The 20,954-nt window shown below is 46.2% G+C and overlaps 2 protein-coding genes across 2 annotated transcripts in view; one reads left to right on the top strand and one right to left on the bottom strand.

Annotated features, from left to right (window-relative positions):
- Nucleotides 1–2,463, bottom strand: part of SERPINE2 (serpin family E member 2) — a 53,077-nt gene extending 50,614 nt beyond the window's left edge. The window contains exon 1 of the mRNA XM_036913815.2: nt 2,291–2,463. The gene's annotated coding sequence lies outside the window, so the exon portion shown is untranslated. The remainder of the gene's footprint in view (nt 1–2,290) is intronic.
- LOC130684013 (transcription initiation factor TFIID subunit 4-like) lies at nt 1,969–5,441 on the top strand. Its single transcript, XM_057503300.1, has 2 exons — nt 1,969–3,563; nt 4,672–5,441. The coding sequence occupies exon 1, from the start codon at nt 1,969–1,971 to the stop codon at nt 3,121–3,123; it is 1,155 nt and encodes a 384-aa protein (XP_057359283.1). The 3' UTR covers nt 3,124–3,563; nt 4,672–5,441.
- Nucleotides 5,442–20,954: the final 15,513 nt, after the last annotated feature.

Here is a 20,954-nt window from a genome sequence, read left to right as displayed (position 1 = left end):
GCTGAGGGCTGAGAAGAGAGGGGAGACTGAGGAAGTGTTAACTCATTTAAGAAGCCTGGAGAGTGACACTGGTCACTGGAGATGAGGTGGGGAATGCAGGGACAAGGGAGGTTATGGCATTTTTTAAAATACTGTTAATAGATAAAAGAATTCATAGGAAGCCATTAGGCCCTGCCACAGGGTGGCCTTCTCTCTCCCCTCTTCTAAGTTCCCTGCCTCAGCTTGATTTTTCTCCTATTCTTGCACCCCACTCATTTTTTTATCATACAGTTTATCATAGCATAATTATGTTTCCATTTTGTCTATTTCCTCCCATAAGAATGGCCATCCCAAGAGATCAAGGACCCATACATCAGGGCCTAGCAAGATGCCTGGAAAGAACAGATGCTCCAGAAGATTTCTTAGATGATTAAGTAAATTTGGAGAGGTTTATAGGAAGAAAATGGGGTAAGACATGGAAAGCCTTCAATCCGGGGGCCCCTACTTTCTCAGCCGAGCAGGCCATGGGGTCACCTGCCAAACTGGAAGGAGGGCAGAAAAGGCGTCTCTGTGTCGAAGAAGAGTTGCAATGGGAGTACCAGTTTGCAACCTGGAAGGGGAGCTTGTGGTACAATGACACCGAGATGCTCAAGTTTCTGACTTCAGAAGTTGAGCATCTCTAGATGAGAACAAGACTGGGATGTAGTTAGAAGACTGAGTTGCTTGAGTGGGTTTAGGTAACTGGATTCAAGATAGTCAAGGAAGTGGGAATCAAGAGCATCCCCCCAGTGGATGGGGAGACTAGAAGAGGAGAGAAAGGCCTTCATGCTGAAGGAGATGCCTGACTGGCAGAGGACCACCACACAGAAAGGGAGGTGGGACATAGCTCATTTCCAACCCTACCACCTCAATCTCTGACTAGTATTTAATCACCCACGTGTGGAACTTAAAATTAACATCCTTTGGAGACCGATTCCTTCTTACCCTTTAAAATCACACTACTATATGAAGTTCATGGAAGGCAGAGAGTTTCTGCATTGATTCATTTTGTTTTTTTAGAATAAAAGCTGGATGACATCCTTATGACCTTCAGTAATTGCACTGCACTCTACAGTATTTTCAAACATTATTTTAACCTAGAATCAAAACTTGGGAGTTGAAAGAAACCTTAGATTATTTAGGCCAACACCTTCATTTGCATAGCCGAAGAAAATTTCTGAAGTATTGCAAACAGCAGTAACTACTGATTTAGATATGCGGATAGCATTGAAAGTATCCTCAGTTTTTGAAGTGTGCTTTAGATACACAAATCAGCAATGCTACGTTTCTTCCAGTTACGTGTTCAACTTTGAATATAAAACCTCCAAAGTACAAAATTATCACATAAATTGTTCCTGAACAGTTCAGAGAAAGAAACTGCTCCCTGGCTTGAAAAAGGAAGTCAAACCTTCACACACCTTTTTCTGTTGATGCTAAATATAAGAATGTTCTCTACACAGTAGTCAAAGCAAGACACAGCAGCATTTGAGATTTCTCAAGAGAGACACATGAAGATGATTTTTTGTTCATTAAAACACTAAACCTTCAACAGCATCTCCATAATACCTGAAGGTGGAGTGCTGTCTTATGTAATACAAGCCTTAGCCTTCCCTCCCGGCTCAGTTTGTAGGCAAATTTAATACCAAATTCTGCCCACAATTTCTGAGTATTTGCATCTTAACCTGTAGCCACTAATCAGCATCGCAATTCCCATTTCTACAGATGATGAAAATAGCAAAGACCTGCTCCGTAGGGTTAAATCGATTGCTAGAGGCCAATTTAAAGGCTCTCCCCGAAGCAACTGGTCACCCCCACTCTGCTCAAGCAATGGTAACAAGTCAGAGTCGTGTGTTTTGCCCTATCATCGGGCGGAGCGCTCGCAAAATACAGGGTAGGGAAGCCCGCCGACTACCTGGGTACTCAGGTTCAGGGGCACGGGCACCAGCTAGCATGGACCGGAGAAAGCCGCGCCGGCCCAGGACTGCCGGCTGCGGGTCCCGGAGACGCCTTCTCCTGTCCCGGTCCTCCTCCGGGACCCCGCGGGCCGGGCACAGGCGCCGGGCGCGCACGCGTCCGTGGCCGGGGCAGCCGGCGGAGGCTGAGAAAGTTCCTCCGCCTCGACGTCTGCGCCCCGGGGCCCGCTCGCCCCGCAGCCTCCCAGCCCGCCGCAAGGTCGCGGCGCCGGGCCGGCGGCGCGCGGGGCCCCGGGACCGTCCCCGGCGCAGGGGGCGCGCCGGCCGCACCCCTCCCGCCCCCGGGCGCCCGCACTCACCGCGCCTCGCTCGGGATCCCCAGGTGGCGGCTGCGGAGCGCGGCGCGGCCCGAGCCGGAGCCGGTGGCGGCGGGGCGCGGGAGTCGGAGCAGGGAGAGCGGCGCGGCGGCGGCGGCGCAGAGAATCCGGCGGGGAGCGAGCGGCGGCGCCTGCACACGCCGCGCAGCCCGAGCAGCCGTCAGCCCCAGGGCGCGAGCGGGGCGGCCGCGGCGGCGGCGGGGGCTTTATCGCCGCCCGCCCGGCCCCCGCCCCTTCCTGCCGCCCCCGCCCCCGGCCCGCCCCGCCCCGCCTTCCCGCCGCCGCCTTTGTGTGCGGCGGCCCGCTGCGTCCCCGCGCCCGCACCCCGGGACGCCCCGCTCCCGCCCGCGTCTCGCGGACGCGGCCCCCTGAGGGCCCCCGTCGTGGGGCTGCGCCCGGAGACGCGCAGACCGCGAGGTGCAGCGCCAGCCGGGGCCGAGGCGCACGTGGGGCGCCGGGATCGGGTGTGTTGGGAGGGGGGGACCCAGGGGCTCGCGGCGCGCCCCGGGGACTGGGGCAGTCGTCTTGGCTGTCCCTGGGAGAGGCAGGAGGGGCTCCGGGGCAGTGCCCTCCAGTCCGGGGCTGGGACTAAGGCTGCCAGGGCGGGCTGGGGAGGGGCAGATCCTCCGGGCGCTGCGCAGGGTGCCCCACAGCCGACTTCTCCCGGCCTCGGGGACAGAGGAGCGGCAGCGGGGCGCCGCAGGCAGATGGCAGACGAGGGAATCCGGAAAACTGGATTCCCGGCTGCGGTGACAGCACAGGGTACCCGCAGAGTCCTGGGAAGCCAGCTCTTCCCAGGCAGTGACTACAACTGATGGGACTTTGTGCGCAACAGAGAGGCGCAGCCCCCAGAGGCCGGCGACAAATTACCGTCCCGCTCCCAGCAGATTTATCCCATGTCCGTATTCGGTCCTCCTGTGTATCAGCTTAGGTTTGCGGGGGGCCCGGCTTGAGTGACATAATTTATGTTGCCTTCAGACAGTGCAGCACCCTCACCAGCAGGCCCATGGCCCCACCTGTGAGAAGGAAATGTGGTAAATCTAATTCACAGCCTTGAATTAAGGTGTTATCTACTGACCAGAGCAACTGGGATGATCTACAGTTGGCATGCAGGCAGCCATGCTAGACGGTGTGTGCGTGTGTTCAGCGAGGGAGTCGCTTTCAGAAGTGTAAGGGCTGGGGAAACACAGCCCTCAAAAAGAAAACCTGTGTCATTATTTTACCGTCATGCCTCATGTTCATATTCAGTTACAAGGTAGGCTATAAATCCTTTTCCTTGCTGTTTCCTCTGCCTGAAATGCTTTTTCCGATGATCTTCGCATGACTGCCTCCTTATACTTCAGGTTACAACTCAAATGTCACTTCCAGGAAACCTTCCCTGACCACTTGAGCTAAAGTCACTGCTTCCCTTCTCCAACCTAGTACTTTCTTCATAGCCCTCACCATAATGTGATTTTTTAAAAATTTTATGTACTTGTGTCTTGGCTAGTTTTCTTCCACCCCTCCACATTAGTATATATGGTCCCAAGAAGCAGGGAAGAGAAACCAGTTCAACATAGTTTCCAACTCACCCCATCCTTAGTGTCTAGAGCCAATACTAGGCATATAGTAGTTGCTCAATAAATATTAACTGGTGGGTGAATAAGTGCCAAGTGACAATTGATATGTACATGAGACAATTAACATGGTAAGGGTATTAGAGCTTGGTCTTGGGGAGGTTGAATGAGGGTGGGAAAAGCTAGAGGAGAGAAGCCCAGACGTGGGAGTGAGCTTGGTGTGTTTGAGAAGCTGGGAATATTCTCTTCCAGATGGAAGGCAATCATTCAGGAGAGGGGTGAGACACAAACTAGAAGCCAAGTTATGAAAGCCTGCCTGATTCCCTGCACCCACTTCTAGCTCTTCTTTTTAGTTGAAATTCTTTGAGATAATTGTAGGTTCACATGAAGTTATAAGAAATAACACAAGGAGGTTCCCGGTGTACTCCGTCCAGTTTTCACCAGTAGTAACATTTTGCAATACTATAAAGTCACAATCAGGATGTAACACTGATACATTGACTCATATCTCAAAACACTTTGGTAAATTGTTTGCAATTTAAAATTTTTAGTAAAGTTACTACAAGGTTGAAAGACAGTAAAGTTAGTCTAAGTTTTTGAAAGAAATGCACAAATATTATTTTAAGGTTTCAGTCTCTTGTTTTAATGGAACCAATTTTTTTTTTAGGGAAAAAAATGTTTTATTGTCCAATTAAAGTTTAATTAGGGCCCAGATTCTTCAACTATAAAAGGCATTCAGAAGACTTGGGAACTTAGCTCCTTTGTTTACATTTTAATGACTGCCATTCACTTCCGTGTTCTACCTAGCACTGTCGAAGGAACGAAGGAACGCTTTGAGCAACACTTCTCATGACTTGTCAATTCTGAAATCAGACAGGATGCAGTGTTAACTAATATGCTAAACTAAGCACCACCACGAATGTACATTTCTCTCTCCTTGGACATTGGATGGGACTGCCAATGAGTGTCTCCCAAAGGGAAGTGATTCAAGACAAAGACCCATTCTGCCAGCGGGATATGCCGGGAATACCAACTATGCCCGTTACAGAATGTGCACTGCTGGTATTGGCCAGCCTTCCTGATGCCAAGCAAGAGGATACAGATCCAACCTCCCAAGCCTTCCATGACATCCAAGTGACCAGGCCCTTCAACACCACTCAGTAAGGGGCTACCCCGAAGGTGTTCCCACCTGAGGTGGTACCCGTGAGCAGTGGTTTCTCTAGTGTGACCCTCTTTGAAATGCATCTCTCACAGACACGCACTTGGGTCAGCCGGCACTTCCTTCCTGTCTCCACCACAGTCTTGTTTGAGAAAACCAAATCATTTAATGCCCCTACCTGCCTCTTTCTTTGCAACTCCACATTCAGAGGAGAATTTCATTTTGTCTTTCAATTGTGTGGCTTGCCTTATCCTTGGAGCTTCAAATTGTTTATTCCTTTAAAAAATGTGACCTGGAGTTTAGCCAGCTCCAGCCAGCCTCTGAGTTTGGCTTTGTATCCATAAGCTGCAGTTGGGAGAAACGCACGAAATACCCAAACAGAATAAAACAAATGATCTATTTAGTCTCTTTTCCTCTCCTGGAAGAGGTCCAGCGTTGAGTGCTTTGGAAGAAGTTGAAAATCCCCCTACCTCCCCCACACTGGTCCCCCAAAACCCAAACAGTATGACCTTGTCTTTAAAAACTGTTCTTAGTTCCCAGTGTTTTGTCTGGAAGACTGACCAGTGTTATGATAGTAAGTTAATAGTTGCTCCTCTCCTATCTAACCCCTGTTTAAAATACATTACACCACAAGACTACTTGTTACACAACATTATAGATGCAAATACAGTTATGTAAGATTGTTTCCACCAGGGGAAAGACTGGTTCTAACAGTTCACTTGGACAACTAGTTTCTGGGACTGTTGCATTGCTATGATTTTTAGTTAAGCCTACAAAAGGCATTTGTCTGTTTCGTTCCGTTTCAAGTTGGCTTTCAAATAATTCAATTTCCTTTTGCTGCAACTTCTGAAACTCTTCAAACCAGAGTGTCAATTTACACTTCCTATTGTTGTTACTACTTTTCCCCAAGAGCTTCAGAGAAAAGACATTACTAAGTGCTAGGCTGAGTATTATTTTTTACATTTATTTGGCTAAATAGGATGGAAACCGCTGGGTGCTGAGGATCACTGGGATATGGGCCCCTACAATTGACAAGCAGCTGTGCTTCTCTTTCCCGCAGAACAACAGATAGCTGTTTCCCTGCTTCCTTGCGTCTCTCTGACCTGTCTTCTTACCTGCATCCCAGTGTCTCCTCCCTTCCACCCTCGTTCCCTTCTCTCTCAAAGGCTCCCAATTACTGCCAATACCAACTCCCTAGTTTTTCAACAGTCTTTATCACCTTTGGTCTGTTGGCAGCATTTAACTTAGGTGTTTTGCCTGTTTTCAAAATATCTTTGCCTACTCTCTCCCTCCTCCAAGTCCTTAGCCAGCCTTTATCTTTCCCTCATCAAATCCTCCTCCTGTCTTACGTGAGCGCTATGCACCTGCATGCCTGAAGCTGGCTCCGCTCCTGCGCGCACTCTCCCAGCGGAGTGAGCATTGATCAGTTTGTGGCCACTCAGCATCGATTCTCCCATCTCCTGATAGCAGAATCTGGTTTCCTTTGGAGAAACCTGCCCCCTGCTTTATGTGCCACCTTGTTGACAATGGGAGACAAGGCGTCCTGACTTCCTCTAGCCAAGGGGTGGACATACGGCCAAGCTGGACCTCCTCTCAGGACTTTGACTCCTTAAGGGAGTGGGTAAAATAGTTGGAGCTGACTCATCCCAACTTGATGAGACTGTGAATTCTTCCCATCTGGGTTTTCAGAATCATGGTGGCATGGCCCCTACCCCTTGAGTAGAGGCCCATCGTGGACTCTTTTTTCGAGCCTTTTTCACTTCTTGCCAGATTCAGTTTTCCTTTGCTTGCAACCAAGGACCCCTAACTGACACATCATGGAGGAGCATAACTTTGCTTAGTTCTGGAAGAATTCCAAGCCTGTATCTACAGATGGCTTTGACCCCTGTCCCAAGTTCCTACTTGCATATCTCCAAGTGCCTGGCAGACACTTCCACTTACTATCCCATCACCTCCCACCTAACACATACCAGGCAAATTCATTCTCTTCCTCCCCAAAGCAGTTCTTCGCCCTGCACTCCACAAGTGCTCAGTCACTGAAGCCCAAAAGATGGGAATTAGTTCTGTCTCTTCCTCTGTTCATCCATGTCCAGCCATACCCTGGGGGTTATTAATGGTTTCTTCTCCAAATCCCTCTTATTCACCCCTTTCCCATTTTTTTCCAGATTAGTTCAGATGCTTATCAGTTCATACGTGGACTACTCCAGTAGCACCCTAACTATTCTCTCATCTTCCAGATTCTAATCACTACTGCCAGCTTAATCTTTTTAAAATACTGCTTCAATCACACCACTCCCACTCCTTAAATTAATTCCATGTTTATCATTGATATTAAAATTCCTTGGCTTAGGCAATGTTCTCTGCAGGTTGTTACAATCATAGTTTCTGAAGGTAGACTGCCTGTGTTCAAATTCTAGTTTCACCACTATATAATTTTTTCAAATAACTTAACCTCTAGGCCTCAGTTTCCTTATCTGTAAAATAGGGAATACTAAGAGTACACATAGGGCTAAGTGGGGATTAAGTAGTTAATCCATGAAAAGTATTTAGCTGTTTGCCACATATTAAGTGTTCAGCAGAAAATTATTATAATGAAAGCTGTCCACAATCTAACTCCAACCAACCTTGCTAGTCTTACCTTCTCATTTTGTCTAATATGTTCCTAAAGGCTTTACCAATCAGAATTACTCACCTAAATATTGTATTATTCTACCACCGTGCCATTGTTCAAACGATTCCCTCTGCTCCAAATGCCCTCCTCTCACTTCACCTATATCAGTTATCCAGTCTTGAAAAATACAAACTATCCCAGTTTTAATGGCTCAAAACAGCTATTTTATTTGTTCATGATTCTTTGGGTTGGTGGGGCAGGGTTCAGCTGGGATGGTTCATCTCTGATTCGCCCACTATCCTCCCTTCTGCAGATGCAGGTTTCAGGGTGCAAGTGTGGCCCCTCAGCAGGGACGGCAGGCATTCTTAATCTTCTCTCACCTCCGGCTTTTTTTTTGTCTTCATGGGCCTTTCTTCCTGGTCGTATTTCAAACTGAGAGGCTTCTGTCCACATAGGTTTTCCAGCAGCACTTAAAGACCTCGTTACATGGTGTCCCAAGACTACAGGAGGGTGAAAAGCGAAGTCACAAGGTCTCTTAAGCACTAGCTACGGATTTAGCACGGTTCTGCTGCATTCAAAGAGCTACCTCAGATTGAGGGAGGAGAAGTAGACTCAACCTCTGGCTGAGAGATGGAGTGCTCGCCTCAGCCTGTCATAGCAAGATATCATAGATTTGGTGGCTTCCAACAACAGGCATTTATTCTCTCGCAGTTCTAGAGACCAGAAACCCAAGTCCAAGGCACCCTCAGGGCTGGTTTCCGGGAACACCTCCTCCTGTCCTGTGGATGGCTGCCTTCTCGTTGTGTCCTCACATGGTCTTTCCACGTACACATACAGAGAAATCTCTGGTGTCTCTTCCTGTTTTATAAGTCCACCAGTCCCATCAGATTGGGGTCCCACTTACATCCTCATTCAATTCTGTTTGCCTCCTGAAAAGCCCTACCTCCAAGTACAATCATATTGGGGGTTGAGGTTTCAAAATATGAATTTTTGAGGGACACAAATAGTCTATAACAAGAGGAGAAGAAAAATCACATTGCGAAAAGGCATGCAGGATGGGAGGGATTACTGCACCCATTTTTGGATATAATTCACCACTTTTCTCTTCCACGGAAGCATTTTTTATCCTGCATCATGCCGTCTCAGCCTAGCCAGTGTGGAGGTCTGCTCATGCAACGCTCCTATAGCTCTAAGTACAGGTGGATTATTTCACATGACCACATCCATCCTGCCTTGGATGTAAGCATTTGGTTTAGGCTCTCACAACAAGGCACTGGCCAAGATTTAAAAAAATATGTCTTCATATGGTACCTTGTAAAGAGAAGGCCATATTAAATGTTTGTTGAATGAATGGAAAATGCAATTAATTTTACTGTTCCAAAAAGTGACAGCCACTCACATACCAAGCTAGGTTTGGCACCTAGGTAGTTTGCATGTTTTTGCTGCTGCTTATAAGTCCTCCATCTCCACCTCTTCCAGCCCTCAAGACCGTTTCTTGTGGAAAAAATGCAGAAGAGTGGACACCGGGAGCCAGAAGGCCTGGGTTCCTGTCCCCTTTCTGCCACCTCTTAAGTATGATCATGGGCAAGTCATTTTAATTTCTCTGGGCCTCAGTTTCCTCATGTGTAAAAGAAAAATAACAATTCCCTTTTAGCACTGTTGTGAGTAAAGAATAAGAAAGTTTAGGCAAAAGCACTCTGTGAAGTCCAAAGAGCTTCAAAAAATTACTGGTATTAGTCTGGTTGGGCTGTCATAACAAAATACCATAGACAGGGTGGCTTTAAGAGTGGAAGTTTATTTTTTCACAATTCCAGAAGCTAGAAGTCCAAGGTCAGGTGCTGGATGGTCAGTTTTTGGTGAGACTCCCCCCTTGGGTTCCAGATGGCCTCCTTCTCAGTGTGTGGTCATGGGACCTCTTTGTGCATATGATGGGGGAGACAGAGCTCTTTTAGAAAGACACTGATCCTGTCAGATCAGGGCTCCACCTATATGACCTCATTTGACCTTAATTTCTTCCATAAAGCCCCTATCTTCTGTCATATTAGGGAGCCGGGCTATAACGGATGAACTGGAGTTGGGGAACAAACATCTAGTCCCTAACATTACTATTGTGGATTCAAGCACACGTTGATCTTCATTGGTCTGCGTGGTTCCTTCCTACTCTGCTCTATACCAACCCTTCTTGTGTGCCTTCTGCAGTGGCTGGCACATTGTAGAAATGCATGAATGATGGCATTTCTTACTGTTTTCCCAGTCTCTGTGGATAGGTGTTGGGGGAGTAGAAGTGAAGACAAGTGTTCTGAGATTTCCAAGTCTAAATAGAAAGAAAGGATTTGTTCTCTTAGGTCCCTAACTTTGTACCAGGTTAGGAGGCTTCCAGGGGACTATATTGGTCTGTGAGCATCTGCCCCCTTTGCTCACTGTACTGGGCACCCGACCCCTCCTCTGGCCTCCAGGATCTTTCAGTCCTTGCTTCACCTGCCACAGTGATCTTGGAGGTCATCTTTCTGGGTGGCAGGATGTAAGAGGGCTGGTGGTGACCTGCATTAGACTCTGGGTGAGTGAGAAATAAAACCCCCTTCCTGAGGCCCTGAGGTTTCAGGTGTATTTGTTACTTTAGTGTTGTTTAAGTGTATTTGCTTCCTAGGACTGCTGTAACAAATTACTGCAAACTGGTGGCAACAGAAATTTATACTTTCATATTTCTGGAGGCTGAAAGTGTGAAGTCAAGGTGTCCGCAGGGTGTGCCTCCTCCGAAGGGCTCAGGGAAAAGTCCTGTCTTGCCTCTTCCTGGTATCTGGGGTTCGGGCCATCCTTGGCGATCCTTGGCTTGGAGCCACATCACAGCAACCCCTGCATCCTTCTTCACATTGCCTTCTTCTCTGCGTCTTCAGGGGGCCTCCTTATAAAGACACTGGGGCTGGATTTAAAGCCCAACTTAATCCAGTATGAGCTCATTTAATTTAATCCGATCTGCAAAGACCCTATTCCCAAATTAGGTCATGTTCAAGCTTCCTGGTGGACATGCATTTTGGAGGGAACACTATTCAGCCCACTATATACAGGCTGTAATTTATAACACAGAGCAGCACTTCCTAAAACCACCAACTGGATCCCCCCCCAGTCCTAGGGCAGCTCTGAGCCTGTGCCCGCCGTGCCCCCACTGGAGTTCCAGCCTCCCTCTTCCCCAGAAGCCTTCGGCCTGCGGGGTCGTTGCTCTTTCGTGTCCTCGCCTTTTTCTCCTGCCTCTCTGTGGACCATCTTTCCACACATTCATCTTGATAAAAGGCCACCACTCTCATGGGAACTAGGCTGGCAAGGGAAGGCCACCCATAAAAGGCAGAGCAAAGGAAAGCAATTAAGCAGCAAAAGCCAAGTATTTTCTTGGGTGAGCAGTGGTTAAAGGGTGGAACACTCAGGTCAGTAGGCTATTCCCACCAAATCTGCATTTTAAAAGATCCTTCCGGCTGTGGTTGACTCTGAGGGTCGGGCAGGCAAGAGCTTGAGCCAGGAGAACCCTGGGAGGTGGTTGTAGCGGTTCTGAGCTTGGACCGGGTGATGGCGGAGCCATGCGGGTGCTGACATATTCCAGGGGCAATACTGGTAAGACCCAGGAGGCCTGGGTGAGGGAGTGAATCGGATCAAAACTCTGGACCCTATTTTCAGAGAAATGCACATTCAGACATTTTGACACAAGCCTAGGGACTCCTGTTGTGGTTTCCTGAAACCCTTCTCCTTCCTGAGGTTAGCAGGCCTGACTCTTGGGAAATAGCTGCAGACTTTTGGAAAAAGCTGGTTTCTCACATGTCAGTTTCTGAGAGTTTTTCAGCAGCCTCCAGGCTGAAGTTTGGCTCTGTGAGGGCTCTCTGGGGTGGCTCGACGTTGCCCAGAGTGAGTGAAGCCATCGGGTTTCACAGGCTGGCACTGCACGGAGCTGAGCCAAGGCGACAGCCACAGAAAGAGCTTCCTGGACTCTCTTTTTCAAAAACAATGAGCCCTGAAGAGATGCAATTTCAAAATGGGAAAAGCCAGCGGATATCCTGGGGTAAACCTGGGGCAGAAGTAAAAGGAGGCAGGCCCAGGGAAGAGCACACACAGTTCAGCTGCTAGAAAGTGGGAGGGCGTGCACAAGGGAGCGGGGCCGTGTGAGTCCGCATGTCCCCAGCCCTGCTCGTGTGAAGTCAGGCAGCTCACAGTGGCCCTTGTCCTGGTGGCCTGCACTGCAGGTGAGTACTGTGCGTCTGTGTGCGCACTCATCACAGCCTGCCCCACACCACATATGGCTGGTCAATACAACTGGGTTTCTGCTTTGCAACCTGTGTAATGATAACATGTTCAAACTTGCGGCCCAAGTACTTGGGGACCCCCCTCCCAGGACACAGGCTGGTAGTGAGTGGGAGTAAACTGACTCCAACTCAGCTGGACTCGTAGGGACTGATAGCGTTGGGGGTGACCATTTGGGAGATCCTGCCCAAGGAAGGCAGCCAGCTGCCGTGATTACCAGGTAAGGCCTGGCCTGGCATCAAGAGCCAAGTGGTTGAGTTTGGGGACTGCGAGTACAGTAGTAAGATCTCTGGGTAGTTGTGGTAGCCAGCGTCAATGGATTGCAGCAGTCTGAGACCCAGAAGGATGTATTTGGAATGAAACAGTGTTACTGACAAATAGCTACTGGGTTGAGAAACAAGAGTTCATCTCACTGGAGAGAGAAGGGGGGCCAGGAGGGGCTGGGCAGGTTTTCAGAGCTCTGGTCCATCAGGGATGGGTCAGGAGCCTGGATGGAGACAGGGACTGGGAACACACCGTGCTGGTTGTGAGTGGGGCTGTAGCAGAGTACGCAGGACATACGTGGGTCCGGTTCTAGTCTTCAGGGTGATTGCTTTGGCTCATGAGCTTTACCTGAATAACCCATCAGGTAACAGGTCTCTGAGGCAGTCAGGCTCTGACACATTTGGCACATAGGTTCCTGCTGAGACTCAAGACCAGGCCCTACATCTGGTAGGTTGCAGGGCCTGGCAGGCTTTCCTGGATTTCCCGTATCCTCTGCAGTCCCTGTCCAATCCCTCCCCTGGGGCCATGCGTAGAGGAGGGTGCTGGCCTTCCATCTTCCCTCAGAAACTCAGGCAGCTGCCCACCAGACTGGGCACTCCATCTCCACCCCAGCAGTGGGTATCGCCCTTAGGAGGACAGCAATTTCCAGCTGAGCCTTGGACCAGATTACCTGGTCTGAATTTTGGCTCTGACACTTCCTGTAAGTACAACTTGAATACATTTCTTCATCCTGTGAGCATTAGTTTCTTCCCTGAAACTAAGAAAAAGAATGCTATAGTAAGGGTGGATAAGAGAATTAAATTAAAGAGAATGTATGTAAGCGGAATGTAGGTCCAGTGCATAGGAATACTACCTGATATTATCACTGTAGGTCATAATTAGCTGATTTGTTTGGGAACTGGTATCACATCTGGGGCTGCTCCCTGACCTTGCACTAGCTTTTTCTTATTATGGTTTCTGCCTCTTCTTCACATCTGGGATGCTGACATGCTGACATACCACCAGGTTGGGATGCCTTAATGTACCCAAAGGAAATTCTGCCATTGCATTTGCACGAGCAGGTATTCGTGTGCATTTTAAAGAAAGGATGGGAATCAAACCCATGTCAGTTCAATATGATTTTTCCTTTAAAAAAATCATTTCCTTTCTGAAGGAGAACAGACCTCTGCTTCTTCTGGGTGCACAACAAAGGTGACACCTCTTTTCAAAAAGCTTGCTGAAGGTTCAGTACATAGGACTGATGAAGAAGGTTGTTTGATCATTCAGCTCGATTCGCAGCAGGATTGAGGAGAGGTTTAAGAATGGTGAGCATATGAGAAGATATTCATAGGAAGGGTGATGATGTGTTATTCTCCATCATCACCAGTAATGATACAAGATTAAATTAAATCAATGATAAGAGGAAAGAGTCAGTTTAGGTGCAAAGAAAAGAGGTCATTCTGGTAGAACCAGATTATAAAATACAAAAATTAGAATTGTTCTAGGTATCCTTGAAGTCAAGTGTAATATGCAGAAGGCAGCAATATTAACACAGGCAAGCACCCATTCTGGGTCTGTTTAGTCTATATGATTTATAGGGAAGTAATAATGATCATGGCATTTTTTTTCCTGATAACGGATTTATTTCCCTCTCCTTTGCTTTTCATTGTCTGTATTCATTTTCACGTCTTCATGTCCTCCACTCCCTTTTCACCTTGCTTTAGTGACTATAAGATGATTTTCCTTATGTCCATTTTAGCCAAAAGCTAATACCCTCTCTCCTTTCAAATTGCCCTTAAAATTCTTTATCTGATTTCCCAGGCCTTGTCCATGGTGTGTTTTTAATGATATTTACAAGTCTGCAGAGAGCTGAAGATGATAGAGGAATGGGGAAAGAGGGCTTTACCTTAGGTTTTATTCAGCCTCCCAAAGTCTTTGGAGAGTCGACATCTGTGTAGATCTCTATGTTTGATTTCCCAGCACCCATTTCCCATTCTTTGGGTTATGGAGCCCTGATGTGACTCTGGGGGTACTACCTCCTTTCCCTTCACACATACTGTGCCCCTTTGGAAGCAGTCCTGGTGGCCCACCAATCAGAGTGGCTGAGACTTCCCTTGGCAAGATTGAGTGGGTGACACATGTTAGGCCAAGTAGACACTTTCTTCCTGAAATTGGGATTGTAAGCAATAGGGCACAGAAACACTGAAAACAGCTGGAGATTGTTCATCATGCCAATGGCAATTTAAAGAGTTGACACATTAACTACGATCTGACACTTCATCTCTGGAGCTACACTGTTCCTTGTCGTTGTGGAGTCTGGGTTTTGTTTTGTTTTGTTTTTAGCTTTTCTTTTATTATAGAGCTATCCCTATCCTTCCCTTTAATAAGTTCCTTTGCTTAATTTAGTTATGGATGATTTCTGTGCTGTAAGCAAAGAGCCCCCAAAGACACTCTAATACATTGTTCTTTGTAAGATTATCAAACACTACAAAACAATTTCTATATGTTGTCTTAAAAATGATCTTTTCTTGCTTTAAGGCATTAATAAAATGTTGATTATTGGCATGGAGATAGTTGTCACATTTCTGGGAGAGTCACCAGATGGTGACATTACATATTATTTCCTAATTTATCTTGAAATGTGTGTTTATTGAATCTTGAGGAAATGCTTTATCTCATTACGATGTTATAGCTCTGCTATTAAAACACCAAGCTATAGAATATCTTGTAGGGATAGAATTTGGATGTGATAAAAGCAGTTCTTTGGCACTATCTCAGAAGTATATACCCAACTTCAAAACAATTTATGTCCAGAATGTCTGAAGGCAAACAAATATCCTCAGAAGGAGAATATTTCCTAAGCGGATGCAGCCAATATGTAGATTTTATTATAGCTCTGTCAGGAACCAACTTACACATTGCTCTTGCTCACACATAAACCTTTCACAGATTATGACAAATCTTCCTTGATATGTAGGCACTGCTCTCAGCAAAACCCTCAAGCAGTGGACTCTAACCTAAAGCTATGTAGGTGGTGGGAAAAGGCCATTGCTTTGGATTTTAAGGAAGATTGCAGATTAAATTGTTATTGATTAACTTGTTATGAAAGATTAAGCGGGGGCTAGAAAAGATTTCTATATTTGTAATAGAAACTCCATGAATAGTTTTTGTCTTTTGACCAGTTATTTTGGTAGACCTGACCAAAAAAATATGCAAATTATAATGCTGAATCCCAGTATTGTTGATTTTTTAGAAACTCTCAGTGATAAGTATCAGATCCTAGCAAGAGCAAACAAAGTTTTACTTATGAGGAAGTATTTTCTATTTCCTCTCTGCTTCCAGCTCTGATTTTCCCTATTTCACTAATGTATCAGTCAGCTAGTGCTATGTAACAAATCACTCCAAAAGGTAGTGGCTTAATACAGAAAACATTAATTAGCGTATGAGTATTTGGGTTGGCTGGGTGGTTCTTCTGGCCTTGGCTGGGCTTGCTCATGCATCTGTGATGAGTTAGTGGGCTAGCTGTGGGCTGGATATGCTGATCTCAGCTGTACTCACCCAGCCAATCTGGTGGTTGGCTGCATACTGGTCTAGGGTGTTCTCAGCTGGAACAACTAGGCTCCTGTACTCATCTTTCAGCAGGCCAGCCTATACTTTACTTATCAGCCTTGTCAGGGTTCATGAGAGAGAGAGAAAGAGACAGAGATAGAAAGAGAGAGAAAACACAACACTTTTTTGAAGTCTCTGCTTGGAATGGTCACACTGCCACTTTTGTCACATATGAAAGGTATGGATACAGAAGAGGCATGAAAAGCTGTGGTCATTATAGACTCCCACACTTAGGAGTGTCTTGACTCTGCTAGTATGGTTTTTTGGTTTTTGATTTTTTTCTTTGTGATGTCAATGAGAAGAATGGGTGGAGAAGGATAATGGGCCAAAGTGCAGAGAAGTGGAAGAGAGAGACTCAATGTGGGTTGAATGTCAGAAAGAATTTTGGGGATTTGGCAAATGAGGCATTTAAAAACGACTTCAGTGTAGAAGAGAAATGAAAGTGAGAGGAAATAGGGTTTGGATAGTGTTCTCATGATTTAGGAATTAGATCCCTTTTGTTATTCTATACCAGATGCAGGCAAAGTATGGACTTTTCATTAAGTTACTTTTTTTTGGCTATCGAGCCATGCATTTTTCAGTGCAACTTTGTAAGACAGAGTCATGTGGGGTCTCAGGACTTATTGGATTAAGCATTTAGATTTCTAAAGGAAGATCTTTAAAAGAAAAAAAAAGCTCTACCAAACTTTAAGGAAGTTAAGAAGGAAAGCTAAAACATTGATTATTTCTCCCCCTAAGGAGGACAATCAATCATATTTAGCTGCTTAATATTTCCTGAGCACTATCAGGTTCAGCATGTCAAAATTTTGAGCAAATGTATTGTTCTCTGAAGACTTTGTGATTTTAGTTTTTTTCAAAATCCATGAAAAAATGTTTTTCAGATATCCAAAGAAGTAATGTGTTGACTAATTCCTAGGCATACAGTGCTGCCAGTTTAGCTGAGCATTTGACGGATAGCTCCTATGGGCCTACATTCTCTTGTTCACCCATTTCTATCCTAATGCTGTCAGTGCTTGAAATCTATAATACCTATGGGATGAAGGGGAGGCACCCTGGCAGCCAGGGGCTTGAAAGTTAGCCCAATCCATATTCAAATCCTGACTTCACTCTTCACTGTGTGAACGTGAACACATTTCTTACCTAAGGTTTTTGAAAATCTTAACAGAAGAATAGCAATTCTTTTGCATACATCTATTATAAGGATTAAAGATAATGAATAATCACTGTTGAATGTTTATTTTAGACTTCTCAAAAAGGGGCTATAGACCAGCCTTTATTGAGCCAGTGTCAAGATACTGCAGATTCCCCAAATTGGTCAAGTAAGCTTGTCTAAAGTCCAGTGTCAGGAAGCCATTGAATCAACAAAGATCTCTCTTCTTACTGCTTGTAGGAGAGGAACAGAAGTATACCTATCAATTCAGGTGCTGGAGTTAGGTGTTAGGTGTTAGGTGTTGTGCCACTGGGGCCATGTAAAAATAAATCAGATATAGTTTTATTTTTCATATGGTTATTCCAGATGTCAAGATACTTATAACAATGTCACTGGGGAGAAAAAACAGAAAACTTTAAAACACAGCAATTACATCATCAATGCTTAATTTGGCAGCTTAGGGCTTTCGAGGAGAGATTGATAAAGGCTGAAGTGGATACTGAAGGTGAGGAAATGTTCAGGATTCAGAGATGGCAAAGGGCAGACTCTGAATGAAAGCCTGGTAGTGCTTGTGGACTAGAAAAGAAGGTAGAAATCAGAGTGATTGATTGGTGGAGGCTGATCAGGGAGGGAGAACGTAGCTGATGGCGAGTTTTGCCAGCCAGGCAGAAGCCCGTTGATAGGACAGAATCTAGAGTATCACTAACAATTTCTGAAAAAGTGAAAGAGTCATAAAGATTTGTGCCTGGCAGGGACCTCCAGATTCCTGAGGCAGAGCCTGGAATCAGGGTTGGGGTGCAGGGAGTCAGGCATGTGTGGAGGTGGTGGTGAGCACAGGAGAAAGTCACAGAGTCCAGACTATTTGTGTCTTGGAGAGCTGGGGGTTCTTCTGAGCCCCATTTAGTCTAGATGGGCCACTGCTGTCCTTGCCCAAACATCTGCTTTGGGCAAAGATTCAGAAGGTAAAATCTGTCCTGTTGGGTATTAGAAGGGTGGGCTGAGATGCCCTTTCCTGCTCAACTTCTCAGAAATCAGGGTACTGCCTAGCAGACACTTAACAAACAATGCCTTGTCCTTCAAGTGCTTGAGAAACAAGAATGAGAACGGTATGCCTCAGCTGTCAACTGATACAACTGCAACAATTTCCTTCCTCCCGGAACTCCATAGCTCAACAGAGGGCCTTTCTCTCCCTATCTCGAGGCAAGGGACGGATAGAAATGGGAACGTGGGATGGAATAACTTGGGCCATTCCCTCAGTTCCTAATATTTGTTTTTGCCTTTTCCCCAGATTGTCAGTTACAGATAAACTGGCCCACACCACATCTCAGGGAAATCAAAAGGTAAAACAAGTCCTCTGATTCAACTCTCAGTGGGATTTCCAATGCTATACTCTTCTGTCAACTGAAGGACGAGAACTTTAATGTTTTTCTGTGACTTCTCAATAAATGACATCTATGTCTCCAAGTTCGCATTCAGCATGAACAACAAAGGAAAAGACTGAAGAGGCCCAAGAGTCAAGATAAACTCCCTTGTTTAAGATATTTTCTTACTGAGAAGGTCTGTCATGATGGGTAGACAGGAGAGGGAGAGGGAGGCTTACTTTTGAAGGAGAGTGATATTAAAATGTAAAATCTGGCTTTTTACCTGCAAATAGTCTATATAGGAATTGATACTTTAAAGCAAATTATAAGCCATTCAAATGCATCTATTCAGCATGTAATTACTAAGGGCTTACCCTGTGCCAGACTCTGTCCCAGGCACCATGAATATACCAGTAAATAAGAAAGTCCCTGCTCCTGTGGGGTTGACATGCCCGTGGCAGAAGATGGACAATAGCCTATGAAAAATACTCTTTCAGGTTGATGCCAGTGCTAAGAAGAGGCATTAGGCTGGGAATGGGACAGAGAGGAATGGAGTTGACGGTGGTGTGTATTCTTTTAGAGTGTTATGGGTAGGTCTTTCTAATGAGCTGATACCTGAGGGAGGTAAGGGACTGAGCCATGTGGACACCTAGGGAAAGAGAGGTTCATGCAGCTCAAGAACAGGATGCCCAGCTCAAGTTGAATTTCAGATAGTAAACAAATATTTTTTAGTATAAATATGTTCCAAATACTGCATGGGACATACCCCCAAAAATCATTCATCTAACATTCAGCTTGAGTGGGGCACCCTGTATTTTTATTTGCTGCATCTGTAACCCCTGTCAAGTCTTGAAGAAAGAGTAGGTTTGGCGAGTTCTAGGAACAAGAAGGCCAGAGACGTGAACAAGGGGAAGATGAAGAGGAGAAGAGCCCTAGAGGGGGCAGGTGGCTGGGTCACAGAGGGCCTCTGGGCCATTGCAATGATTCTGGCTTTTCTTTTGAGGGTGACAGGATGCCAGTGGGAGGCTTTGAACAGAGATGTGCCAAGATTCATTCATTTTCTTCCCCCCTACTGTTTAATGAATTTCATTCAATACTCATTCAAACAAATTACTGAATGCCTACTAGATTGACTGGTCTAGAGCAATGTTAGGATCCTTTTCCTGCTTTCCAGGTGCTCAGCCACTATCCAGGGGAGGTAACATTTAATAAAACAGGTAAGTAACAGAGGTATGTAACAAAACAGGTAAGGAAAAAAACAGGTATGTACACAGTACCATAGGTGGATGGATTACTTGGGCCAGAAAGTCTGCAGAGCATTTTGGAACTGATTGGACTACCTGGTCTAGTAAGGGCAGGTGGAAAGGATCACACGTTCCTCTTATTTCAAGCCCAGAGATGTTGTCTAAAATGTGAATGGAGCTCTGGAGGGCACTGCAGCCTCTGTACGCAGTGTCATCTGGACACAGTGCTCCCTTTGCACACTGTGCCTGGACAGTCCATGGGGAACTGAGTGGACTGCGGGATGAGCTCCCACCCCCAAGTGAAGCATCAGCAGGCCGGAACTCTGAAGAGTCCAAGTGGCTGTTCTCCACCCTGACGCACCACATGCACCACCCTTGTCTGCAGTACGAATGTGGACTCAATAAATGTGCATTTAATAAAACACCCAATACTTTTCCTTAAGGATTCATACCACTGAGGTGTTAGAACCCAGAAAAATTCCTGGCATAGCAGAGAAGCTGTAAATGTTTGTGGAGTAAATATCCAACTTTAGCATCAGTTTGCAGAAAGCATTTGAAAGTGTTTCTAACAGAGTTATCAGCTTCATCGGTTAACTTTAACTCATTTTTTTCAGGCCTCCTGAATGAGTACTGAAGAGACTGCATGTCCTGTGGCTTCTCTGAAACGGCCAGACAACCTCAGAGAAAGGTTCTGCTCGAAGTCACTCATGCTCTGGAGTCTGAGTCTCTGGCCAGGAGCAGAGGTCCGGAGCCTCAGTCTTAAGGCAGGAGCATCTGGGCCAGCCAGGGGAATACAGTCCAAGTGAGAAGCTGATTACAACTGAAGGACTGGTGCGTATGCAGGCCCCGCTCTTCTTTAGAAAAAAGCTAAATTACTGTAATGTTTTCTGGCATTCTCTGAAGAAGGGTCAGAAATAAATTCATGGCAACTCCCTGTTTTCATTTCCTAGGCCTGCTTTAATAAATTACCCCAAACGGGGTGACTTAAAACAGCAGAAATCGTTTCTTGCACAGTTCTGGAGGACAGAAGCCCAAAACCGAGGTGTCAGCAGGATGTGGCCCCTCCCATCTTTTGGGGAGAATCCCTCCTTGCCTGTTTCCCTGTCTGGTGGGCCCCAGGGTTCCTTGGCTGCAGAAGCATCACTCCAGTCTCAGGCCCTGCGGTCACACTGCCTCTTCCTCTTCTGTCTCAAGACTCTGTGCTTCTCTCTCTAAGGACACTTGTCGCTGGATTTAGGGCCCACCTGGCTGATCTTTCCTCAAGATCCTTAGCTTAGTTACATTTGCAAAGACCCTTTGTCTAAATAAGTTCACGTTCACAGGTTCCAAACTAGGACACAGACATATCTTTTGGGGTGATGCCATTCAACTCATTACACTCCCCCAAAAATCCAAGTGAAAGAATCAAAAGAAAAGGAAAGTACATGAA

This window comes from Manis pentadactyla, chromosome 6, assembly GCF_030020395.1.
Source record: "Manis pentadactyla isolate mManPen7 chromosome 6, mManPen7.hap1, whole genome shotgun sequence".
Lineage (NCBI taxonomy): Eukaryota > Metazoa > Chordata > Mammalia > Pholidota > Manidae > Manis > Manis pentadactyla.
Note: the sequence above shows the minus strand (reverse complement) of the source record. Positions and strands in the feature narration are given on the sequence as shown.

Coding starts and splice junctions, on each gene's coding strand:
- LOC130684013 (XM_057503300.1), top strand. CDS start 1,969: ATGGACCGGAGAAAGCCGCGCCGGCCCAGGACTGCCGGCTGCGGGTCC.